Raw genomic sequence first — 27,448 nt, 5'->3', positions numbered from 1 at the left:
CCTTTTAGCTTTGACAAAGGGTCATCTGGACTCGAAACGTCAGCTCTTTTCTCTCCTTACAGATGCTGCCAGACCTGCTGAGATTTTCCAGCGTTTTCTCTTTTGGTTTCAGATTCCAGCATCCGCAGTGATTTACTTTTATCCAACTGACTGGTGATTGTTGGGCACTTACTGCCTGATGCCTCTGTATTTCCACCACACTCCCACGCAGAGAGACACCATGGTCGCTTTGTGGAGCGCAAGAATGATTGGCAGCAGTAGGGGAGAAAAGGGTCAGGGTTTTCAGAAACCTTTTTAAAAGTAGGGAGAGATTTTTGGGATGGAAATGATAGACTCACTGACTCCAGAAGCATGCAAGAGTTTAGAAAAACATCTTTTAAAAATTAGTTTATGGGATGTGAGCATCGCTGGCAAATCCAACCGATGTCGCCCATCTGTAATTTCCCTCAAAGGTGGCGGTGAGCTGTCTTCTCGAGCCGCTGCAGTCCATGTGGTGTAGGCATACCCACAGTGCTGTTGGGGAGGGAGCTCCAGGAAGTTGACCCAGCGACAATGAAGGAATGGTGATAGTTTAAGTCAGGATGGTGTGCGTGTGTAGGTGGTTTTTCCATGTATCCGCTGCCCTTGTCCTTCTAGGTGGTGGAGGTCTCCGGTTCAGACGGTTGAATTAAACGAGTTTCCTTCTGATTGAAGAAGGAAGTACTTGTATATATGATCACTTCACAGTACATTGCAATACCGTTGAACCTCAATGGCTGTTGTAATGTAGTAAAGTGTGGCAGCCAGTTCACACTGCAACAGGCATGAGATTTGTAACTAAACATCCATTTATTTTAATGATGCTTGAAGAGAGATACCCTGCTGCACTTTGAATTGTGTCAGGAGGTAATTTGTGAAAGGACAGACATGGCCTCGGTTTAATATTATATCTGTAAGATTGCACCTCCAACTGTGCAGCCCCTTCCTCGGTGCTGCACTTGTGTCAGCCTGGATTCTGTGCCCGAGTGACGGGTGTAGGATTTCAATCCGTGACCTACTTGGGCCGATGTGCTCTGCGCGATATTTAAAATACATTTATTTGTTTTATTAGCGTCACAAAGTAGGCTTACATTAACACTGGAGTGAAGTTACGGTGAAAATCCCCTAGTCGCCACACTCCAGCACCTGTTCGGGAACACCGAGGGAGAATTTAGCATGGCCAATGCACCTAACCAGCTCATCTTTCGGACTGTGGGAGGAAACCAGAGCACCCGGAGGAAACCCACGCAGACACGAGGAGAACATGCAAACTCCACACTGGCAGTCACCCAAGGCTGGAGTTGAACCCGGGTGCCTGGCGCTGTGAGGCAGTAGTGCTATCCACTGTGCCACCGTGCCATCCTCTATACATGAAAAAAATGCAATATATTTAAACAATGTTTTTTTTTAAAGTGTTGCAACAACGTCCAGCCACTAATGCTGCTTTCTGTTTAGGTGTTCAATATTTACATGGCTGGACGCCAGCTCTGCTCTCGACGCTTCCGTGAATTCACTATCCTTCACCAGAACCTGAAGAGGGAATTCTCTGACTTCCATTTCCCCAAGCTCCCGAGGAAGTGGCCCTTTTCACTCTCGGAGCAGCAGCTGGACGCCAGGCGGCGAGGTCTGGAAGAGTATCTTGAGAAAGGTGAGATTGGCACTCTGTCTATTACAGGTTGTACTGCTGTTTGTGTAAAGCACCTTTATCACAGGGAAAGCTGCCTGTGTTATGGGGATAATTAGCACACAGCCGGAATTGTAGTTGGGAAAAGGTGTGTGTGTGTTTGGCCCAGGCGAATCTTCATGGTTGTGTCAAGTAGGTGGTTGTGTGGGGTGGAGGTGCACCATTGGGGGCACTGGTGAAGAGAAAATGGCGTTCTACCATTTGGGCGGCATGGTGGCACAGTGGTTAGCAATGCTGCCTCAAGCGCCAGGGACCCGGGTTCGATTCCCGGCTTGGGTCACTGTCTGTGTGGAGTCTGCACATTCTTCCCATGTCTGCGTGGGTTTGCTCCGGTTTCCTCCCACAGTCCAAAAGATGTGCTGGTTAGGTGTATTGGCCATGCTAAATTCTCCCTAGGTGTAACCGAACAGGCGCCGGAATGTGGCGACGCAGGGATTTTCACAGTAACTTCATTGCAGTGTTAATGGAAGCCTACTTGTGACACAAATAAATAAATTCTTACAGTGCGCCATGGTGGAAAGAAATCGTGCTGGGTGAAAGTCTTCACTCCGTACGTGACTAACTGCTGTGTTTCTGAAATAAAAAACAGTGTTGGAAAATCTCAGGTGTGGCAGCAACTTGAGAGACAAACAGAGTTAATGTTTTGAGTCCAATGTGACTTTCTGAAGAGGAGCCATATTGGACTCTGTTTCTCTCTCCTCAGATGCTGTCAGACCTGAAATCTTCCAACACCCTTCTGTTTTTATTTTAGATCCAGCATCTGCAGTATTTTGCTTTTATGTTTTCCTACCTGCTGTGCCATATGCCTGTCACTGATACTAGCATTGAAGTTCGTGTTACATTGGGTTGTTCATGGGGCGTTGACTCTGGCTCAATGGGTAGCACATTCTCCTCTGGGTCAATACCAATCCGGTGTTTGTGGAATCACTCGGCTGTCTATTAGTTGCTGCTAATGCTGTTTGGCACGCAGCTAGTCCTGTGTTGTAGCTCCACCAGGTTGACTCCTCATTTTTGGCTATGTCTGGTGCTGCTCTAGCATGCCCCCCCTGCATCCTTCGTTGAACCAGGGTTGATCCCCTGGCTTGGTGGTAATGGTAAAGTGGGGGATATGCCGGACCATGGGGTTACAGATTGTGGCCGAGTATAGTTCTGCTGCTGCTGATGGCCTACAGTGCCTCATGGATGTCCAGTATTGAGTTGCTAGCTCTGTTTGAAATCTATCCCATTAATCACGGTGATAGTGCCACGCAACACGATGGAGGTATCCTCAACATGAAGACGGGACTGTGTCCACAATCAACATGAAGACGGGACTGTGTCCACAAGGACTGTGCAGTGGTCACTCCTATCGATACTGTCAGGGACAGATGCGACTGTGGCAGATAGGCTGGTGAGGGTGGGATCAAGTCTGTTTTTCCCTCTTGTTGGTTCCTTCACCACCTGCCGCAGTCCCAGTCTAGCAGTGATGTTCTTTAGGACCCGGCCATCTCGCTCTGTGGTGGTGCTCCTGAGTCACTCTTGGTGATGGACATTCAAGTCCCCCACCCAAAGTGCATTTTGTGCCCTTGCCGCACTCGGGAGACATGGTGGCACAGTGGTTAGCACTGCTGCCTCACAGTGCCAGGGACCCGTATTTGATTCTTGGCTTGGGTGACCGTCTGTGTGGAGTTTGCACGTTCTCCCCGTGTGTGCGTGGGTTTCCTCCGGGTGCTCCGGTTTCCTTCCACAGTCCAAAAATGTGCAGATTAGGTTGATTGGCCATGTTAAATTGCTCCTTAGTGCCACGGGGATTAGCAGGGTAAATATGTGGGGTTACGGGAATTCGGGCCTGGGTGGGATTGTGGTCGGTGCAGACTCGATGGGCCAAATGGCCTCCCTCTGCACCGTAGGGATTCTATGATGATTCTTCCTCCAAGTCACGTTGAACATGGAGAAGTGATTCATCTGCGAGGGGGGGGGCATAGTGCTTGAATACAGCTGTGTGGCTTACTAGGCCGTTTCAGAGGCCGTTTCAGAGGACACTTAAGAGTCAACCACGTTTCTGTGGCTCTAAAGCTGCAAGATTAGCATTAGTCATTGGGCATATTCAATGTAGATAAATAGTGAAGTAGTAGGAGGATTATAGATTGATTTGAGATGTTGTCAGCAAGTATTTACAGATGACAGATTCATCTGTGCAAATTCAGATCTTTGAGGATATCATTGAGATAGAAGATCAGGCCTCAATAGACTTCATGCACCACTTGTTTGACACATTACTTACCACATAGAAAATGGCGAAATGGAGAGGTATGGGATCTGGAGCGAAGCTTTTGAAATGGACGTTTAAGTGGTTGAGTCAGAGGATACAACGGATGGCTGTTGGAATGTCGGTTCCATGGAGAGGTGGCTTAGTAGAGTTACCTTGTGGGTTGGTTCTTGGCTGTAATTAAGCTGGCTGATATCCCACTTGGGGAGGGGCCGTAGATTGTCAGGAGCAGATGGGCCAGAAATAAAAAGAAATGGAAATTGCTGCAATGTTCAGGAGGCCAGGCAGCATGGGTGGAGAGAGGAACCAGCAATCACGTTTCAGATCAATGACCGTTTGGACGTTACTGCAAAGATCGGGAGAAGTTGATGACTTAGGCCAAAGGAGGGAGGGCGGTGAAACTGGGAGCAGTGCAAACTGGACAAAATAAATGAGCGCTATGTAGAGGAAGACCGGACTGCAAAGGGATCAGCAGGTTTTAGCAGAAAAGTACATGACTAGGGAACCATTCATCTCAGGGCAACGAAAGCCTCGCAATTCAACATTTTATATCCAATAGATTGAACCTTTGACAGGGCAGCATTCCTTTAGTGCATCTTCAGAGATTTAGTGCAGCAATGGTGGCTTGTGAGGGGACAGGAGTCTTGTGTTTTTTCATTTATTCATTGGATGTGTGTGTCACTAATGAGGTCAGCTGTTCTTAATTGCCCTCGAAGATGATCCCTTGAACTGCTGGAGTCCATGTGGTGTAGGTTCACCCGTGTCATTATTAGGCAGTGTGTTCCAGGATTTTAACATGGCAAAACTGAAGTAATGTAAATCTGGATGGTGTGTAACTAAGAGGGGAGCTTGAGGGTGGTGATGTTCCCATGTATCTCCTGTCCTTGTCCTCCTAGGTGCTAGAGGTCGTGGATTTTGAAGGTGCTCTCGAAGGAACCTTGGTGAGTTGCTGCAGTACACGCAGTATTGTGGGCGGCATGGTGACACAGTGATTAGCGCTGTACTCACAGCGCCAGGGACCTGGGTTCAATTCCGGCCTTGGGTGACTGTCTTTGCAGAGTCTGCACGTTCTCCGTGTCTGTGGGGGTTTCCTCCGGGTGCTCCGGTTTCCTCCCACAGTCCAAAGACGTGCAAGTTAGCTGGATTGGCCATGCTCAATTGCCGCTTAGGGGGGCGAGCAGGGTTAATGCATGGGGTTACGGGGATGGGTGGGATTGTGGTTGGTGGAGACTCGATGGGCCAAATGGCCTCCTTCTGCACTATAGGGATTCTATGATATTGTATGTGCTACACAATGCTGCAGCTACATGTTGATGGTGTATAGGGTGAAGATCAAATGGGCTGCTTTGTCCTGGATGGTGTCGAGCTTCTTGAGTGTTGTTGGAGCTGCACCCATCCAGGCAAGTGGGGAGTATTCCATCACACTCCTTACTTGTGCCTTGTAGATAGTGGACAAGGCTGAGTTGTCCTTGCAAATGGTAGAAATGACAATGCTATATTCAGCAGTGTGTCATAACCTCACAGTGAAAGAGAACAGAAGATTAAAAGGTGGATTTAATAAACGGGGAATGGGCAGAAAGACAGTTACCGCAAGAGATCGTTTCTGGACCTTTCCGATGCTGGGAGGCATCAGCAGGGCTAGACAGGATAGATGCAGGGCGGATATTCCCGATGGTGGGGGAGTCCAGAACCAGGGGTCACAGTCTGAGGATTCAGGGTAGACCATTTAGGACAGGGGTGAGGAGACATTTCTTCACCCAAAGAGTGGAATTCATTACCACAGGAAGTAGTTGATGCCAAAACATTGAATGTATTCAAGAGGCGGCTGGATACAGCACTTGGGGTGAATGGGATGAAAGGTTATGGGGAGAAAGCAGGATTAGGCTATTGAGTTGGACGATCAGCCATGATTGTGATGAATGGTGGAGCAGGCTCGAAGGGCCAAATGGCCTCCTCCTGCTCCTATCTTCTATGTTTCTATGTGTTATCCATTGCGAGTTAGCTTTGTGAATGGTGCCACAAGATATTACTGTGTCAGTTTTGTAAAGATGATATTTGAGCGAGAGTTTGACTTTGGGCAGCTTCTGTCAAGCTGCTAATGGACTGACCCCCGTCCTGCCAGGGGAAAGTGACCATTGAAAGATCTCTTTATATCAACCTTGCTGCGGTGCCAAGGAGAGTACGTGAAGATCCAGTCAGCAATACTCGTTCTGAAAGACATGAGTTTCCGTGCTGTGAATGCGTATGTTTGTGTCGATTATCAAGGGACGTGGGGAGTGTTGATGCTATCAGGGTACAGGCTGCAAGAAAATGCAAAGATGAATTTTGATGAGATTTGATTTGAAGTGACTGTATCCTTCACTAATGACTACACAATCATTCTTCATCTTCCTTAGCGCCATACACAGCTCTTAAAGTGCTCTATTTTATGCAGCAATAGAGGGCATGGTGCAGTATGCTTGGATATCTTTTTATCTTGCAAATTTAACATTGACAAAGCTGTTCTTTATCATGTTTTTCTCTCATTGAGGTTTGAACTCCTCCGCTGATTATATCCAGCCTCCAGCTGGTGCCAGTGTAATGGGAGCATTTGCAATAAGCTGACTATAATGCTGCTTTCCTTTCCTTTTTTAAAAAATTTCGCACTTCACCTCCATAGATGTTTTCCCCAGACTCCTGCTGGAATCAATCGTGAGCTACCCGGTTATTTTATTTTCCTCTCTGTGTGCAGAAAGCTGGCTGCCTGGAGATGCCGAGGCCTTAAACTTGCCAGCCTGTGGCACATTGCACACATACCAACGTTGCAGATTTATCTGATCAAAGATAAACGAGACCTGGCCTCTTAAGTTTGCCAATGGGATTATTTGGCATTTTACAAGTTCCCCTGCCATAAATACGCCCGATCTGAAAAACCTTAAAGTTGCACAGAGCGAATTAGGAACTGTCCCGAATGAATCTGTAGGGTGTTGCCCACCACAGTGGCTGGTGGAGTTTAAATCCGGTTAATAAAATCTGGAATTGGAAGCTAGTCTCAGTCGCGGTGACCATGGAACTATCACTGATCATCGTAAAAGCCTTTTTTGGTTCACTAATGTCCTTTAGGAAAGGAAATCATAGAATCCCTGCAGTGCAGGAGGAAGCCATTCGGCCCATTGAGTCTGCACCAACCATAATCCCAACCAGGCCCTATCCCCGTAACCCCACATATTTACCCTGCTAATCCCCCGACACTGAGGGACAATTCAGCATGGCCAATCAACCTAACCCGCACACGTGTATAAAATTATGAAAGGCATAGATAGGGTGAACGGTGGGAAGCTTTTCCCCGGGTCGGTGGTGACGTTCACGAGGGGTCATAGGTTCAAGGTGAAGGGGGGGAGGTTTAACACAGATATCAGAAGGACATATTTTACACAGAGGGTCGTGGGGGCCTGGAATGTGTTGCCGGGCAAGGTGGTGGAGGCGGACACACTGGGAACGTTTAAGACTTATCTAGACAGCTATATGAACGGAGTGGGAATGGAGGGATACAAAAGAGTGGTCTAGTTTGGACCAGGGAGCGGCGCGGGCTAATTGTTCTTTGTTTCTCGTTTCAAGGCTTCATTCTATGATCATCTTGCTGGTGCCAGTACAGAGCGAGACTGCGGATAGTTGGGAACCTGTCTCGGGGGCAGGGAATTCATATGGTGTTCGTGGAAGTGGAAATGAATAGGGTTGGGAAGCATTTTCCGATCAGGGCCAGTGTGATCTCCTGGACTCGTTTCGATCGCCTCAGGGGGTCGGAGAGGAATTTCCCAGATTTTCTTTTCCCCATATTGGCCCTGGGGTTTTCACTCTGGGTTTTCGCCTCTCCCTGGAGATCACATGGTCTGGAGTGGGAGGGTAGGGGTGAGTTAATAGGTTGTGATGAACAAAGCATCATAGCTGTGAGGGACAGCTCGGTGGATAGGATATTAGTATGTAGATAGGCTGGAAAATTGGGCGGGGATCCTGGATTCAGGATTCAATCCAGGACCGGGGAGCGGCGCGGGCTTGGAGGGCCGAAGGGCCTGTTCCTGTGCTGTATTGTTCTTTGTTCTTTTGTTTGTTCTTTCAGACTGTGGGAGGAAACCGGGGCACCCGGAGGAAACCCACACAGTCATGAGGCGAACGTGCAAACTCCACACAGACAGTGACCCGAGGCCGGGACTCAAACCTAGGTCCCTGGCGCTGTGATGCAGCAGTGCTAATCTGGTCTGGCCTACCTACATAACTGCCCTCTGAACTGGCCGAGCAAGCTGCTTCGTTCAAGGGCTGTAAATGTTAGCCTTGCCAGCGATGCCCATGTCCCATGAAAGGATAAAGAAAATAAATTTCAGCAGTAATAGTATCATAGAGCAGCATAATCATGAGATTTAAGATGATTTAAAGGAGCTTTCCATGGCTACCCGTCTCCTTTGTAAGCAGTGTCCAGGCATAACCTTAAAACCAGAACTCAGCTATTCAAGCATGATGTGGGTGGCACAGTGGTTGTCGGTGCCGTATTGATGAGCCAAACGGCTTCCTTCTGCAGTTAGGAATTCTATGGTTCCACTATGTCAAGAATTACTTCTGGAATCTTCTCAAAAAATCCGTTGAGGAAAAGCATTGGAGGTGGATGTGGAATTGGTTGAAAATTGAGATTGTCTATAAAAAATCTATCCAAGGTATTGAAGGGTCGAGTTAAATTTAATGGCTGGTGTTATGGTGCAGGACAGCCGTGATGTACAGGCAAATGAATGGTGGACAACATGAGAGGCTAAATGGCCTCCTCCTGTTCCTATGTTCTGAATGCAGAACAGAATAACACAGCCAAATACTCCAAATAAATTCAGGTCGGGCGTATTTATGGCAGGGGAACTTGTAAAATGCCAAATAATCCCATTGGCAAACATCTTTGCATATGCCCATCACACGAGGATGTGGATTAAGGAAGGAGTCAACATGCAACACTTGACCATCCAAGAATAAGTTGTCTCTAGCATTATGCAGGCTGCCTTCTTAGGGTGCCTCTATTATCTGAAGTCAGTTGCTTAGTGTGAAGGTAATAAGAAAACTCTGGGGCTTGGTATGACTGCTCCTGGGAAGTGTTACCTGGAGCCCTGGTATAGCTTTTCGCATTCATAGAATCATAGAATTGCAACAGTGTAGAAGAGACCATTCAGCCCATTGAGTCTGTACCGACTCTTTGTGTCAGAGTATCTCACCTGGGCCTACCCTCCCATCGTATGTCTGGAGCTCTGCACAACAACGTTCCAATGAGACACGGGAGTTATGGTAGGTGACAGGAACCATGGTGCACGAAAGCTGTAACGAACTTAGTCAAGAAGAAAAGAAAAGCCTACAGAAGATTCAGGGAGCTGGGTAATGTTAGAAATCTAGAAGAGTATACGACTAGTAGGAAGGAACTTAAGAGGGAAATTAGAAGAGCAAGAAGGGTTCATGAGAAGGCCTTGGCAGACAGGATAAAGGAAAACCCCAAGGCATTCTACAAGTATGTTAAGAGCAAGAAGATAAGATGTGAAGGAATAGGACCTATCAAATGTGACGGTGGGAAAGTCTGTATAGAACCGGTAGAAATAGCAGAGGTACTCAATGAATACTTAGCTTCAGTGTTCACAGTGGAAAAGGATGTTGGTCGTTGCAGTGCAGTCTTGCAGTGGACTGAGAAGATTGAGCATGTGGACATTAGGAAAGAGGATGTGTTGGAGCTTTTGAAAAGCATCAGGCTAGATAAATCGCCGGGACTGGATGGGATGTACCCCAGGTTACTGTGGGAGGCGAGGGAAGAGACTGCTGAGCCTCTGGCGATGATCTTTGCGTTATCAATGGAGACGGGAGAGGTTCCGGAGGATTGGAGGATTGCAGATGTGGTTCCGTTATTCAAGGAAGGGAGAAGAGATAGCCCGGGAAATTATAGACCAGTGAGTCTAACCTCAGTGGTTGGTAAGTTGATGGAGAAGATCCTGAGAGGCAGGATTTATGAACATCTGGAGAGGAATAGTCTGATCAGAAATAGCCAGCACGGCTTTGTCCAAGGCAGATCATGTCTTACGAGCCTAATTGAATTTTTTGAAAATGTAACTCGACACATAGACGAGGGAAGAGCGGTAGATATAGTTTATATGGATTTCAGCAAGGTGTTTGATAAGGTGCCCCATACAAGGCTTATTGAGAAAGCGAAGGGGCATGGGATACAAGGGGACATTGCTTTGTGGATTCAGAACTGGCTTGCCCACAGAAGGCAAAGAGTGGTTGTAGATGGGTCTTTTTCAGCATGGAGGTCAGTCACCAGTGGAGTGCCCCAGCGATCTGTTCTGGGACCCTTGCTCTTTGTGATTTTTATAAATGACCTGGATGAGGAAGTGGAAGGATGGGTTGGCAAGTTTGCTGATGACACAAAGGTTGGTGGTGTTGTGGATGGTGTAGAGGGATCTCAGCAGTTGCAACGAGACATAGATAAGATGTAGGACTGGGCGGAGAAGTGGCAGATGGACTTCAACCCAGATAATTGTGTGGTGGTTCATTTTGGCAGGTCGAATAGGATGAAAGAATATAATATTAAGGGTAAGACGCTTGGCAGTGTGGAAGATCAGAAGGATCTTGGGGTCCGGGTTCATAGGACGCTCAAAGCAGCGTCGCAGGTAGAGGCTGTGGTTAAGAAGGCGTATGGAATACTGGCCTTCATCAATAGAGGAATTGAGTTTAGAAATCGGGAGATAATGCTGCAGCTGTATAGGACCCTGGTCAGACCCCACCTGGAGTACTGTGCCCAGTTCTGGTCGCCTCATTACAGAAAGGATGTGGAAGCCTTAGAAAGGGTGCAGAGGAGATTTACAAGGATGTTGCCTGGATTAGGTGGCATGGCTTATGAGGATAGGTTGAGAGAGCTAGGTCTTTTCTCCGTGGAGAAGCGAAGGATGAGAGGTGACCTGATAGAGGTGTATAAGATGTTGAGGAGTATTGATAGAGTGTATTCTCAGAGACTTTTACCCAGGGCTGAAATGGTTGCCACAAGAGGTCACAGGTTTAGGGTGCTGGGGAGTAGGTACAGAGGAGATGTTTGGGGTAAGTTTTTCACTCAGATGGTGGTGGGTGTGTGGAATCAGCTGCCGGTAGTGGTGGTGGAGGTGGATTCGATAGGGTCTTTTAAGAGACTTTTGGATAGGTTCATGGAAGTTAGTAAGATAGAGGGTTATAAGTAAGCCTAGTAGGTAGGGACATGTTCGGTGCAACTTGTGGGCCGAAGGGCGTGTTTGTGCTGCAGCTTTTCTATGTCCTATGTATCCCCATAACCCCACACATTTCCCATGGCTAATCCATCTAACCTACACATCTTTGGATACTAAAGAGGCAATTCTGCATGGCCCATCCACCTAACCTGCACAGCTTTGGACTCTGGGAGAAAAACGGAACACCCAGAGGAAATGCACGCAGACACGGGGAGAAACTTCACACATGGAATGTGCAAACTCCATTCATGTCTCCAAAGTGAATGGGATGAGGAGAGACAAACCAAGAAGCCCTGTATCTACAATGGTTACGAAATGAATAGATTCATATATGAAAAAGTTGTCCAAATGCTTTTGGAAGAAAATTACCTCAGTTGTTCGTCAAAGAAAACTTTTCAAAATTGAACGAGGGGTCACTGACGGCTGAAATCTCTAAAGGTGAAGGTGCCGAAAAGGAATCAAACACAGGGTTAATAAATAGGAAACTGCCTATGCCTTGCCAAACCTTGATGGAGAAAGCAGAGCAACACTTGGGGGGCCATGATCATCACATCAGCTAGAGACCAAACTGACAGGATGTCAGGACGAGCCTCAGCCTGGTTTGAGTTTTGAGTGCGGTCTGAAGCTGAAGCTGTCCTTTTGAGGCACGTCAAGAACTTGGGTGCCATGGAATGTTGCTTCAGGGCAGTGTCCTGCTTCGTGCTTGTGAAATCTGGTGCAGTTATCCAGGGCATTAGTCTGGCTAATTATTGTTGGGAGGTTTGAAAAACCGAGCAAGTGCATGTGTTGCAGCAGCCCAGGGAAGGCTGTGTTGGCTTGTTTCTTGTACAGGTTGAACTGAGATTTCCATTCTGTGGAATTGAACACTTCTCACTTTACCCGGTGTAAGTATCAGTCACTGTCACAGCATGCCTCGTTTTATTTCTATTTATTCATTTATTAGTGTCACAAGTAGGCTTACATTAACACCGCAATGAAGTTACTGTGAAAATCCCCTCGTCGCCACACTCCGGCACCTGTTCGGGCACACGGAGGGAGAATTTACCACAGCCAATGCATCCTAACCAGCACATCTTTAAGTGTGTGGGGGGGAAACCGGAGCACCCGGAGGAAACCCATGCAGACACGGGGAGAACGTGCAGACTCCGCATAGACAGTGACCCAAGCCGGGAATTGAACCCGGGTCCCTGGCGCCGTCAGGCAGCCGTGCTAACCACTGTGCCACTCAGACCAATGCGCATTGTAGGAAATTGGGAGCTCCCGTTGTGTGCCGCTTAATGGAACTGATCTGGGAGATTATAAATGTGTAATGGGTAACCTAATGCTGAGTTGTGGGAGAGAACAGTCTTGTTACATTGGGCCAGTGAAGAAGAGGAAGGAATGAAGCATTCATCAGGGAAGTCACCATTATCAGAAAGAAATGGAGTCATAGAGTCATGGAAACAGGCCCTTTGGCCCAACTTGTCCATGCTGCCCAGTTTTTACCATAAAGCTAATCCCAATTGCCTGCGTTTGGCCCATATCCCTCTCTACCCATCTTGCCCATGTAATTGTCTAAATGCTTTTTAAAAGACAAAATTGTACCCACATCTACTACTACCTCTGGCAGCTTGTTCCAGACACTCACCACCCTCTGTGTGAAGAAATTGCCCCTCTGGACACTTTTGTATCTCTCCCCTCTCACCTTAAACCTATGCCCTCTAGTTTTAGACTCCCCTATCTTTGGGAAAAGATGTTGACTATCTACCGTATCTATGCCCCTCATTGTTTTATTGACCTCTATAAGATCACCCCCCAGCCTCCTATGCGCCAAGGAAAAAAGTCCCAGTCTATCCGCCCTCTCCTTATAACTCAAACCATCAAGTCCTGGAAGCATCCTAGTAAATCTTTTCTGCACTCTTACTAGTTTAGTAATATCCTTTCTATAACAGGGTGACCACTACTGTACACAGCATTCAGAGTGTGGCTGTACCAATGTCTTGTACAACTTCAACAACACGTCCCAACTCCTGTATTCAATGTTCTGACCGATAAATGTGCTAAGTCATCTTTCTGTGGTTTCTACTCCTCACCCCAGCGATCACGTGATTCTCTCAGACTAGTTGAATAGTTAGCAAATTAAACCGCAGATCAGTTAAAATGACAGTGCAGTTTCATTTAAGATGTCGGCGTTGGACTGGAATGGGCACAGTCTCTCAACACCAAGTTAAAGTCCAACAGGTTATTTGGTAGCACGAGCTTTCGGAGCGCCGCTCCTTCATCAGGTGATCAGTGCTCCGAACGCTCGTGCCACCAAATAACCTGTTGGAGTTTAATTTAAGGAAAGGATCTCATTGTAACTTTGGAGGAAATAATAGCAAATTGGATTATTATCTAAATGGAAAAAAATTACAACATGCTACTGTGCAAAGGGACCTGGGGGCCCTTGTGCATGAGACGCAAAAACCCAGTCTGCAGGTGCAACAGGTGATCAAGAAGGCAAATGGGATGTTGGCCTATATCGCAAGGGGGATAGAATATAAAAGCAGAGATGTCTTGCTGCATCTGCATCCATGTCATATACATGGATTTTAGTAAGGCGTTTGATAAGGTCCCCCATGGTCGGCTTATGATGAAAGTAAGGAGGTGCGGGATAGAGGGAAAGTTGGCCGATTGGATAGGTAGCTGGCTATCTGATCGAAGTAAGAAGTTTAACAACACCAGGTTAAAGTCCAACAGGTTTATTTGGTAGCAAAAGCCACACAAGCTGATCGAAGACAGAGGGTGGAGGTCGATGGAAAATTTTCGGACTGGAGGCAGGTTGCTAGCAGAGTGCCACAGGGATCAGTGCTTGGTCCTCTGCTCTTTGTGATTTTTATTAATGACTTAGAGGAGGGGGCTGAAGGGTGGATCAGTAAATTTGCTGATGACACCAAGATTGGTGGAGTAGTGGATGAGGTGGAGGGGTGTTGTAGGCTGCAAAGAGACATAGATAGGATGCAAAGCTGGGCTGAAAAATGGCAAATGGAGTTTAACCCTGATAAATGTGAGGTGATTCATTTTGGTAGGACTAATTTAAATGTGGATTACAGGGTCAAAGGTAGGGTTCTGAAGACTGTGGAGGAACAGAGAGATCTTGGGGTTCATATCCACAGATCTCTAAAGGTTGCCACTCAAGTGGATAGAGCTGTGAAGAAGGCCTATAGTGTGTTAGGGGGTTGGAGTTTAAGAGCCGTGGGGTTATGCTGCAACTGTACAGGACCTTGGTGAGACCACGTTTGGAATATTGTGTGCAGTTCTGGTCACCTCACTATAAGAAGGATGTGGAAGCGCTGGAAAGAGTGCAAAGGAGATTTACCAGGATGCTGCCTGGTTTGGAGGGTAGGTCTTATGAGGAAAGGTTGAGGGAGCTAGGGCTGTTCTCTCTTGAGCGGAGGAGGCTGAGGGGAGACTTGATAGAGGTTTATAAGATGATGAGGGGGATAGATAGAGTGAACGTTCAGAGACTATTTCCTCGGGTGGATGGAGCTATTACAAGGGGGCATAACTATAGGGTTCATGGTGGGAGATATAGGAAGGATATCAGAGGTAGGTTCTTTACGCAGAGAGTGGTTGGGGTGTGGAATGGACTGCCTGCAGTGATAGTGGAGTCAGACACTTTAGGAACATTTAAGCGGTTATTGGATAGGCACATGGAGCACACCAGGATGATAGGGAGTGGGATAGCTTGATCTTGGTTTCAGATAAAGCTCGGCACAACATCGTGGGCCGAAGGGCCTGTTCTGTGCTGTACTGTTCTATGTTCTATCTGTACAGGGCATTGGTGAGGCCGCAGCTGGAATACTGTGTGCAGTATTGGTCCCCTTATTTGCGGAAGGATATATTGGCCTTGGAGGGAGTGCAGAGAAGGTTCACCAGGTTGATACCAGAGATGAGGGGTGTTGATTATGAGGAGAGAGTGAGCAGATTGGGTTTGTACTCGTTGGAATTTAGAAGGCTGGGGGGGGGATCTTATAGAGACTATAAGATAATTAAGGGGCTGGATAGGGTAGAGGTGGAGAGATTCTTTCCACTTAGAAAGGAAGCTAGAACTAGAGGGCACAGCCTCAAAATAAAGGGGGTTCAGTTTAGGACAGAGTTGAGGAGGAACTTCTTCTCTCAGAGGGTGGTGAATCTCTGGAATTCTCTGCCCACTGAAGTGGTGGAGGCTACCTTGTTGAATATGTTTAAATCACGGATAGATGGATTCCTGATCGGTAAGGGAATTAGGGGTTATAGGGATCAGGCGGGTAAGTGGAACTGAACCACTTCAGATCAGCCATGATCTTATTGAATGGCGGGGCAGGCTCGAGGGGCTAGATGGCCTACTCCTGCTCCTATTTCTTATGTTCTTCTGTAATAGCAATAGATATCCGGAGTGAGGCGACTTCTTGTGAGCTGTCCCCAGCATAGCCTCAAATTCAATCTTTTGCTCTTGTCCTATGCTCTTAAAACTGAAGCCTAACTCTCTTAAACTACACTATATTCTGCACCCTCTCCTTTCCTTCTCCCCTATGTACTCTATGAATGGTATGCTTTGTATCGTGCACAAGAAACAACACTTTTCACTGTATCCCAATACATGTGATAATAATAAATCAAATAAATATTTGCTTGCAGAGATTACATTCTGCAGGTGCCAGAAGAAGTCCAAGAAATATTTTCAGTTGGCAATCTTGCAGCAGAATCCACAGGGTTAGAGTGGTCCGTATAACTCGGTTATTAAAAATCAGGTCCGAAATGTCTGGAACTGTTGACCAGCAAATTAATCCCAGGCATCATCTTCAAAATAATTATTGTAGGATCTGTTGGGTGAAGACTGTGTAGGTGTAGTTTGTTAAGAGTTGAGTTGCATTGATATCGGGTCTAACAGTGGCGCAGTGGTTAGCACTGCTGCCTCACAGCGCCAGGGACCTGGGTTTGATTCCCGGCTTGGGTCACTGTCTGTGCAGAGTTTGCACATTCTCCCTGTGTCTGCGTGGGTTTCCTCCAGATGCTCCAGTTTCCTCCCACAGCCCAAAGATGTGTGGGTTAGGTTGGTTGGCCATGCTAAATTGTCCTTAATGTCAGGGGGGCTAACAGGGTAAATAGGTGGGGTTACGGGGAAGGGCCAGGGTGGGATTGTGGTCGGTGCAGGCTCGATGGGCCTAATGGCCTCCTGCACTGTAGGAATTCTGTGATTCTATTCTATCATTCTAACAAGCTTGCATTACATCCGTGACTACACTCCAGTGTTTCATTGACTGAAGTGCTTTGAACCATCCCGGAGTGATGAAAGGTACTAATCATGTACAGTTCTTTCTCTGAACTACTGGATTATTGTCAATCTATGTAAAATCCTAGCTTTTGGCTTTTCCCTTCATTTTATGTCTGTCTGTCCTTTGCATACATCCTTTCACATAATGTTATGAGCAAGTGTAATAAAATGGTCATGTGAAGAGCATAATGTATTCCCTGCACGGATTATTTTGTTAGAAACAGTGTATAGTATGTGGACATAGCTAAATAGTCCGAAAGACGTGCTGGTTGGGTGCATTGGCCGTGCGAGATTCTCCATTGTACCCGAACAGGCGCCGGAGTGTGGCGACTAGGGGATTTTCACAGTAACGTCATTGCAGTGTTAATGGAAGCCTACTTGTGACACTAATAAATAAAATGTTAGTCACACGCTATCACGAGACAAATGCAGTATTCTGGTCTTTAGAGCATTAAAATATTATTGCACTTGAGATGGTGTTGAAATCTAAGCCAAGGGGTCAAGTCAGCAGGAAGTCTGGCACAGTGGTTAGCACTGCTGCCTCACAGCGCCCGGTGAGGGGAGGGGGCAGGAGGTGTGGGGGTGAGTAACAAGTAAAAATGAGTTCATAGTGTTTGTAAGCTATAGTGTTAAGTTAATAGTGATTACCTTGTTTAATTTTGTCTTGTATAAATAAAGTGGTTTATGTTTAAAAACATGAAATCTTGTGACGTAGTTGTGTGGGTTAATTGCCAGGCGTTCAGATTTCTTCTTTAAACATTAACAGTAAAGAACAGGATTGCAACAAAGGGAAATAGTCATGTGGCAAAATGATTATTGAGGTTAAGATTATAAATCGGTTCAAGGGTTAGTTGGCTGACCTTCCAGAGAGAAAAGGGATTGAGACATGCAACATAAATTGGAGAAAATCAAAGAAATGTCAATACTTCCTTCCCACCCATTATAACCCCACCCCTGCTAAACCCCCTAACCCACATATCTAGGGTCACCAAGGGGTAATTTAACATGGCCAATCCACCTAACCAGCCTGTCTTTTGAAGTGTGGGAGGAAACGGGAACACCCAGAGGAAATGGGTGGCACAGTGGTTAGCACTGCTGCCTCATAGCTCCAGGAACCTGGGTTTGACTCCTGGCTTGGGTCTGTGTGGAGTTTGCACATTCTTCCCATGTCTACATGGGTTTCCTCCGGGTGCTCCGGTTCCTTCCCACAGTCCAAAGATGTGCAAATTAGGTTGATTGGCCGTGCTAAATTGCCCCGGGATGCATAGGTTAGGGGGATTAGCAAGGCAGATATGTGGGGTTACGGGGCTAGGGCCTGGGTGGGTTTGTTGTCGGTGCAGAATGGCCTCCTGCGTTGTGGGGATTCTATGAAACCCACGCAGACCAGAGCGAACGTGCAAACTCCACAGTCACCCGAGGCTGGAAGTGAACCTGGGTCCCTGGTGCTGTGAGGCAGCAGTGCTAACCACTGTGCCCCCCTCGTCATATCCAGTGGGGCGGGTTTTATGGGTTCCTGCATGGTGAGGAGGGGGTGGGGTGGGAGTGGTTGGAGGAGGAAAGGTCACCGTACACAAGCACCTGACTGGATCTCGTATTAGAATCGTAGAGTCCCTACAGTACAGAAGAAGGCCGTTCAGCCCATCGAGTCTGCGCCAACAACAATTCCACCCCAGGCCCTATCCCTGTAATCCCATGTATTTACCCTGCTGATCCCCCTGCCTCGAAGAGGCAATTTAGCACGGCCAATCAACCTAACCCGCACATCTTTGGAGTGTGGGAGGAAATTGGAGCACCCGGAGGAGACCCACGCAGACCTGGGGAGAACGTTCAAACTCCACGCAGTTACTCGAGGTCGGAATTGAACCCAGCTCCCTGACGCTGATCACTGTGCCACGTGTGCTGCCCTTTCGCTTTTTAACACTGCTAAACACAAGAATGGCGTGTCATGGACATATCTGTAGTAATCCATAGATCATTGATGGTATATTGCCTCATTGGGATCAAATGACCGTTGCCCATTGGTGTTTCCTCCAACTCTAATTCCCTGATTTCATCAGAATTCATCTGTATTTGGTTGATTTGTATTACTTTCGTAGCCCTACAAGAAGAGCAGGCTATAAACCCAAAAAGCTCCCCATTTCAAACCCTGTGCCATGACCCTTTAATAAACCGGGAGGCTGCTCCCATTCTTTCATGAACAGAATCATAGAAACCCTACAGTACAGAAAGAGGCCATTCGGCCCATCGAGTCTGCACCGACCACAATCCCACCCAGGCCCTTCCCCCATATCCCTATATTTCCCACTAATTCCTCTAACCTACACATCTCAGGACACTAAGGGCAATTTTTAGCATAGCCAATCAACCTAACCCGCACATCTTTGGACTGTGGGAGGAAACCGGAGCACCCGGAGGAAACCCACGCAGACACGAGGAGAATGTGCAAACTCCACACAGACAAGTGACCCGAGCCGGGAATCGAACCCAGGTCCCTGGCGCTGTGAGGCAGCAGTGCTAACCACTGTGCTACCGTGCCGCCATCTTGCGCATTTCCACTACAGAATAGTGTAGATTAGTGGAAGGATTTGCAATCTGGTGAACCATCTGGCAAGGTGAACACTCCTTCAGAACAGTAACCAGCTTTTGCCCACCAGTGCGGTAATCACCATAGACTCGCTACAGTGCAGAAGAAAGTTCATCGGATCTGCACTAACTCTCCGGCAGAACATCCCACCCTGGCTTTATCCCCGTATTTCCCCTGCTAATCCCCCCTAACCTACACATCTTGGGACACTAAGGGGCAATTGAGCACGGACTTTCGCATTGTTGGACTGTGGGAGGAAACTGGAGCGCCTGGGGGAAACCCATGCAGGCACATAGGATGTGTAAATGGGGGGGGCAAATCCCCATACGTGAGCGCCCCACTAGATCTCGAATCAGAATTTTGAGTCCAAGTTTCATAGAATCCCTACAGTGCAGAAAGAGGCCATTTGGCCAATCGAGTCTCACCGACCTCAATCCCACCCAGCCTCTATCCCCATAGCCCCATGTATTAAATCTGCTCGCCCCCCTGATGGGCAATTTAGCACGGCCATTCAACCTGCCCCGCACGTCTTTGGACTGGGAAGAAACCAGAGCACCCGGAGGGAGAATGTGCAAACTCCACACAGACGGTGACCCAAGCCAGGATTCGAACCCGGGTCCCTGGCGCTGTGAGGCAGCAGTGCTAACCACTGTGCCGCCATTGCTGGGACTGCCTGGAGTGAATTTGGAACCTGTACCATGTGAGTCAGAGGTGATAATGCTGTCAGAACCAAAGGCTTGCTCGCTACACAGAGGGGTCGGGAAAAGTACTATTCTTTAATTCATTTGAATTGTGATACTTTTGTTCTGACGCTTTGTAGTTCCAGCAAAACTGCAGATGATTGTGCAAATCTCTCTGTCAGTCACGCTTGGGGACCACTTGCTGCATATGATTGAAGTTGCTTTTACATTATTCTGTAGCTGTCTTCCACTTGATGTGTTTTGGTGGAGTTAGAATCCTGTTATGTCTTATCGGGACACTATATTTGCGGAATGAAAACCATACCTGTCCTGCCCCCAACTTGTTGGCAAGTAGTCACTCTGAATAGAGCTTCCAATCTTGATTTGATTTATTATTGTCACATGTATTAGTTTCCAGTGAAAAGCATTGTTTCTTGCATGCTATACAGACAAAGCATACTGTTCATAGAGAAGAAAAGGAGAGTGTGCAGAATGTAGTGTTACAGTCATAGCTAGGCTGTAGCGAAAGATCAACTTAGTGCAAGGTAGGTCCATTCAAAAGTCTGATGGCAGCAGGGAAGAAGCTGTTCTTGAGTCAGTTGGTCCGTGACTTCAGACTTTTGTATCTTTTTCCCGATGGAAGAAGGTGGAAGAGGGTATGACCGGGGTGTGTGGGGTCTTTGATTATGTTGGCTGCTTTTGCAAGGCAGCGGGAAGTGTAGACAGAGTCCGTAAGACATAGGCACAGAATTAGGCCACTCGGCCCATCGAGTCTGTTCCGCCATTCAATCATGGCCGATATTTTTCTCATCCCCATTCTCCTGCCTTTTCCCCGTAAATCCCCTTATTAATCAAGAACCTGTCTATCTCTGTCTTAAAGACACTCAATGACCTTGCCTCCACAGCCCTCTGTGGCAAAGAGTTCCACAGATTCACCACTCTCTGGCTGAAGAAATTCCTCCTGATCTCTGTTTTAAAGGATCGCCCCTTTAGCCTGAGGTTGTGCCCTCTGGTTCTAGTTTTTCCTACTAGTGGAAACATCCTCTCCATGTCCACTCTATCCAGGCCTCGCAATATCCTGTAAGTTTTAATAAGATCCCCCCTCATCCTTCTAAACTCCGAGTACAGACCCAGAATCCTCATACAACAAGCTCTTCATTCCAGGGATTATTCTTGTGAACCTCCTCTGGACCTTTTCCAAGGCCAGCACATCCTTCCTTAGATATGGGGCCCAAAACTGCTCACAATATTCCAAATGGGGTCTGACCAATGGATGGGAGGCTGGTTTGCGTGATGCGTTGGGCTTTGTTCACCTTTTGTAGTTTCTTGTGGTCTTGGGCAGAGCAGGAGCCATACCAAGCTGTGACACAACCAGAAAGAATGCTGTCTATGGTGCATCTGTAAAAGCTGGCGAGAGTTGTAGCTGACATGCCGAATTTCCTTAGTCATCTGGGAAAGATGCTTTCTGCGGTTGAGTTGTTTTTGTCGGGCAATGCTGAATAGAGGTTTGGACTCTGTGCCCGAGGGGGGGTGGCTTGCCTCGCTGCAGGCTGACCGATCATTCAGTGAAGGCAGCATTTATATGGGTTGGGCTAAAGGGGATTTAAATTTTGTTGACATTGCCTTTCTCCAGCGGTAATGAGAGTTGGAAATTGTGCAGTTTGCCCATTTATCTCTGAGCACAAGTGCATTCACTTGGCGTGGAAAACCTCATTCTCCACTGTCCTAGATCTGGAAACGCAATGTGACAGGAAGTGTGTGCATGAGCACATCTGTCAATGTCATTATTGTAAGGAGCATGGCACCTAACAGGCTAACCGATTGGTGCAGCAGCTGAAATGTGTATTGAAAGAATATTCACCCCAATATAAGGAAGCAGCAGAAAAGGTTCATCTTGCATGTCTCTCTCAGATTCTTGCACAGGAATCTGCCTTTGTATTGCCAAGTTTGTATTGCTTTGCCCTCTGAACCTGAAATGATCTGTTATTGCAGCCAAGCCAGCACTCACATTGAATCACCAACTTCACTGGTTCCCTGCTGTCACACTGCCAGTCCCAACATCCAGTCTTGAACATCTCAATAGAGAAAATCCATATTCCTCCTTCTAGACTTCCATGTCAAACTCTGGCCCCTTGACGCTATTCCTTCCTCTGCTTACTGCTATCTGATTGTTCCCAAGTTTGCTGTTCTGTTTGAATTTGAGCTGATCTTCCTACCCCATGTGGTTTCCGTCGCAAAACTGCCAACCTTACACCTCTGTAACATCGCCCTACCTCTGTCCATACTGAACCTGCTGCTGAAACCCTTGTTGGTGTCCTTTGTCAACTGCGGTCTCCCTTGTTCCAGTGCTCACCTGGTCAGCTTTGCATCCTTAATCCTCCCTAAACCGAGCTCCTCTACACTGCTAAAGAATAAGAGGTGACCTCACTTAGAGAAAACTCTTACTAAACTTGATAGGTCGAGATGTAGAGAGGAGCTTTCTCCTAGCTGGGATGTAGGGAAAATCTTTCTCCTGGTTGGTGGGGGTGGGAACCAGGGGACCTTGTCCCAGAATAAGAGACAGGCAATTTAGGACAGAGATGAGGAAGAATTTGTTCACTAAGGATGATGGATCTTTAGAATTCTCTCCTGCAGAGAACTCGGTCAATGAGTATGTTTAACATGGAGATAGATTTCCAGTTATTCAAGATATCGGGGAATATGGGGTCGTGTGGAGGAATGATGATGAGGTTGTAGACTGACCATGATCCAGTTCAATAGCTCAAGGGGCCACTTGGGCTAATGCTCCTATTTCATATATTCCTTCATTCCTATTTCTTCCTACTCCCCTTTCTCTCCATAATCACCGATTTGCACTGGTTCCTAATTCTCCACAGTCCCAAACATCATTATCAATGCCACACATTCTGATTCTCAGACTGAAATACTTCCATGGTGTGTTTCCTCCATTTTCTCAACTTTGTGTTGCTGCCGATTTGCGGGTGGATAAAAAGCAAATAAAGACTCCCAGTCCATGGTCGACAGAATCCCCACGCTGCTGGATCTGATTCTTTATCCTTCCCATTTAATCTGGATTGTCTGGAGAATTGTTTTATTCTCTCTCTCTCCAGCCTTTCTTGGAAGATCTATTTGAAGGGAATGACTCCAGCGTGTTGAAGCTGTGAGGCAAAGCAAATTGAAGTCAATTTCTGTGATGTGTTGTTGAGCACGACTTGAGTTGGCAGGTTTCTGAATATTGGTTGGAGGACTTTCTAATGTACCTTGCAAGCTGTACACTATCGACTACAAGGTCAGACTAGTTTCCATATACTTTTGTTTCTTTTTACAGAAGACACTTGTGTCTTTGGGGGCTAAAAACCATCCGATTAGAATATAGAATCTTGTTAAACCCTTGTGTTTTCTAAACCATACATTCTTTGGGGGAATGAGGGATCTTCTTGCAGCTATTGAAGTTGGGAATTTTGGTGAGGGGACACTTTGTGGCATTTTTCTAGCTAATTTTCTCCTCTCCCTTCACTGCTCCCACTCTCTGCTTCCCATGCATTATTTGGCGTGATACAACTTTACTGACTTCCTTCATCCTCCTGTTCTTGACCCACAAGAGGGTGGTGGCATAAAGTTTTTAAGTTTATTTATTAGTGTCACAAGTAGGCTTACATTAACACTGCAATGAAGTTGCTGTGAAAATCCCCTCCGGCGCCTGTTCGGGTAACACTGAGGGAGAATTTGGCACGGCCAACGCACCTAACCAGCTTGTCTTTCGGACTGTGGGAGAAAACCAGAGCACCCGGGGGAAAACCACTCGGACACGGGGAGAACGTGCAGACTCCGCACAGACAGTGACCCAAGCCAGGAATCGAACCCGGGTCCCTGGCACTGAGGCAGCAGTGCTAACCACTGTGCCACCGTGCTGCCCATGAGGGTGTAGCGAGGTTGTTTGAGGGTAAGGGTATCACAGCCTGGTGTGTGCTTGTCCTCCTCCGGTACACGTACTGTCTTCTCTTTTTTCCCTTCCCCAAGTGTTTGAACCTACTGTCCACCCACAGCGGGCCATCATCTGTTACTAAAGCTGCACGTGACTGGGGCACTCCATTTTGTCATGTTAATATGGATATCCCACTTCCTTTATCCTGAAAGGTCAGCAAAAGACCGGCTGGGCATTTGGAAACGTACAGAGGTTAAATACTTCGCTTTGAGGGCTTAGCCTCCATTCTCAGCTGACACTGGCACAAACTTCCACCACAGCTCCTGATATCCCGCGTATCCAATCTCAGCAAGGTGCTCGCTGTCAGTCAAACCCAAGCCTGCTGGTTGGCAAGTGTTGGTTGACCGTCCAGGACTTTTTCAGTAGCTTTTCATTGACTTATTTTCATCGTTTCAGCGTTGCTCACCAGTCACCCTCGTTCACCTCTCATCCCCGTGAATTATATAATCAACTATTTACAGTTTAGTTGGTGAACATGTGTTCCTTTTTTTAAAAAAAAAGTGCCAAAGCTTCTCCTCCTGCACTCATTAGGGCAGATGCAGGAATACCAAATTTCAAAGGGAGCAAACATTTATACTGCATGAGAAAGGTGTGTTGTCATGGAGAATGCACCAGGGAAGTATTTCTTCCTTAGTCTTCTGAGAAAGTAGAGGCGTTGATGGGCTTTCTTAACTATAGTGTCGGCATTGGGGCGGGGGACCAGGACAGGTTGTTGGTGATCTGAACACTTAAAAACTTGAAGCTGTCGACCGTTTCTACTTCGTCCTCATTGATGTAGACAGAGGCATGTCCATACTACGCTTCCTGAGATCGATGACTATCTCCTTCGTTTTGTTGACATTGACAATACAACAAATGGAAGCTGGCCTGCAGATTCAAATTGAAGCAGTAATGCTTCAGATTAGCAGACAGTGGGATCTGAGTCAAGTCAAAAGGGATTATCCCTTCTGCCTTTGGCCCCCCAGTCAAAATATTGTGCAGATTTGTGCGTCTGTCTCTGGGTTGCATTACCTTGTCAGATGATCCATTATTTGTGATAGAGGGGGCGGGGGGGAAATCTCAGCCTATTGGAGCTTGGTTATTGATGAAAGAACCTCACTTCTATCTTTGTGACTTCCTTAGCAATAGCCTTTGCATGCATCGTCAAGTCTGCGAATGGCTCCCAGCTTTCTGGGGCCCGTTTTCTAAACTGCAGTACACGCGCTGACTGCGGAGATGATGCAAACGTAATGCTGCATTCACGTAATCCATTCAAGGATGTCAGTGATCCAATTATGCCAGGCTTTTACTGATCCACCGGCCAGTGCGTACCCCTTGTTCAACATCACTTAAGCAGATTATCTGGTAATTTATCACATTGACACAGCAAGCTCCCACCAATAGCAAAGGTGGCTGCTGTGCCTCATACATTTCAGCAGTGACTGTACATTATCTAATTGCACTTCTATTCTGGGTATCTGAGGTACGCAGTGCGTTAATGTTGGGTGTAGAGAATGTTGGGAGTGCGTCATTGCTGCTACGTTCATGAGGTATTTTAGTTTCCTAAGCAAGTAGCAGTGGCAGTAATCACCACTGATGGGGCATTGTGCAACGTACATTACCTTGAACAGCGGTACCGCTCTGCATCTCGCCCTGTTCATCAAAGCACTATCTGGATAATTGGATTCAATTTGAATTGTTTTTTGTGGAGCAAACGGGATTGAGGGCTTGTACCGTCCAATCTGCACACTGACTGTGTAACTCTGAAAAAGGGATATATATTTTTTAAGCCGTTTTAATTAGTTGTGAAGCTTTCTCTGGGGGTGCGAAAGGTTGGCATTTTCTTCACTCGGGGGGTGGGGAAGAAAAAGTGATCTTACTCGGTTAATGAAAGGCTAAGCTTGTGCAGTGCAACCGAATGAACGGCGTGACAAGTCGGGGGAAAGCTGTAATTAGTCTGCTTCCAGATTGTCTGACCTGCAGAGGGAAGGAACGTACAGGCAGCGGCCTCTATCACTCCCGACCATTTGTGAAACTGTGGATCAGACAGTTACTGTTCAAAATCACAGCCAAGCTATGAATCTGAAACAGCTGTTAATGCAGTGAGGGGTTACCCTTTGTGCAAAGGGTTGCTTTTTAAAAATATACTAGATTATATAGTAAATGCAAAATGAAGTACATGCCATTAGCTAGCACTGCTACTGTTCACAGTGCCAGCGACCCGGCATGATGGCATAGTGGTTAGCACTGCTGCCTCTCAGCGCCAGGGACCCGGGTTCAATTCCAGCCTTGGGTGACTGTGCGTAGTTTGCACGTTCTCCCCCTGTCTGCGTGGATTTCCTCCGGGTGCTCTGGTTTCCTCCCAGACTCCAAAAGATGAGTGGGTTAAAACATAGAACATTACAGCGCAGTACAGGCCCTTCGGCCCTCGATGTTGTGCCGACCAGTGAAACCAATCTAAAGCCCATCTAACCTACACTATTCCAATATCATCCATATGTTTATCCAATAACCATTTGAATGCTCTTAATGTTGACGGGTGGATTGGCCGTGCTAAATTACCCCTTTGTGTCCTTCGATGTGTAGGTTTGTCATGGTAAACTACGGGGTTAGGGTGCAGGAAAGGATCAGAGAGTCAGTGCAGACTTGATGGGCTGAATGGCCTCCTGTAGGGATTCTATGATTAGTTTCCTTTGCTGAGAGGAAAGTCTCATTATGCGTTGAGGTTTTGAGGAATGGATTAAGAATGTTTTCTTGTCCGGGCTGTCAGTGGAGAGGGAAGATTATCCTAACCCATACTTATCCCTCAGCCAGCACCACACGTTATCTAGTCATTATGGCATCGCTGTTTGTGGGCATCGTGCTAGTTGTAATTTGTTTGCCACATCTACATTCCAATATGACCACTTGAAAGGAAGGTGAATTGTTGTAAAGCACACTGGGATGTCCTTGGGTTGTGACAGGCACTACATAAATACAAGTCTTCTCTGCGTCACCATCTGCATCATTCAGTCACAGGGTGTCAGCTAAAGAAAAGTTTATTTATTAGTCACAAGTAAGGTTTACATTAACACTGCAATGAAGTTACTGTGAAAATCCCCTAGTCGCCACATTCCGGCAACTGTTCAGGTACACTGAGGGAGAATTTAGCACGGCCAATGCACCTAACCAGCACGTCTTTTGGAACATGGGAGGAAAACGGAGCACCTGGAGGAAACCCACACAGACACGGGAGAACGTGCAGACTCCGCACAGACAGTGATCCAAGCCGGGAATCGAACCCGGGTCCCTGCCGCTGTGAGGCAGCAGTGCTAACCACTGTGTCACCGTGCCGCTTTTATATTACACAGTTAGCTGTAACATGAAGATAAATGGTACTTAGACTTAGAACAGTACAGCACAGAACAGGCCCTTCGGCCCACGATGTTGTGCCGAGCTTTATCTGAAACCAAGATCAAGCTATCCCACTCCCTATCATCCTGGTGTGCTCCATGTGCCTATCCAATAATCGCTTAAATGTTCCTAAAGTGTCTGACTCCACTATCACTGCAGGCAGTCCATTCCACACCCCAACCACACTCTCAGTAAAGAACCTACCTTGGACATCCTTCCTATATCTCCCACCATGAACCCTATAGTTATGCCCCCTTGTAATAGGGTACTTTTTTTTAAACACTGGGTCCGAGGCACCATTGTTTTTCCCCTTGGATTTTCCTGATCTCTTCCCACTTTCCTGGGAGCCAGT

At 47.0% G+C, this 27,448-nt stretch overlaps 1 protein-coding gene across 2 annotated transcripts in view; it reads left to right on the top strand.

Moving 5' to 3' along the window:
• The window catches only part of LOC144480569 (sorting nexin-27-like), a 125,176-nt gene that overhangs the window by 63,918 nt on the left and 33,810 nt on the right, over positions 1–27,448 (top strand). For both annotated transcript variants that reach the window (XM_078200166.1, XM_078200167.1), the window contains exon 3: positions 1,474–1,666. In XM_078200166.1, coding sequence (XP_078056292.1) covers positions 1,474–1,666 — 193 coding nt within the window. The remainder of the gene's footprint in view (positions 1–1,473; positions 1,667–27,448) is intronic.

Source organism: Mustelus asterias, chromosome 29 (genome assembly GCF_964213995.1).
Source record: "Mustelus asterias chromosome 29, sMusAst1.hap1.1, whole genome shotgun sequence".
In the NCBI taxonomy this organism is placed as follows: domain Eukaryota; kingdom Metazoa; phylum Chordata; class Chondrichthyes; order Carcharhiniformes; family Triakidae; genus Mustelus; species Mustelus asterias.
This window is presented reverse-complemented; position numbering and strand designations above follow the sequence as displayed.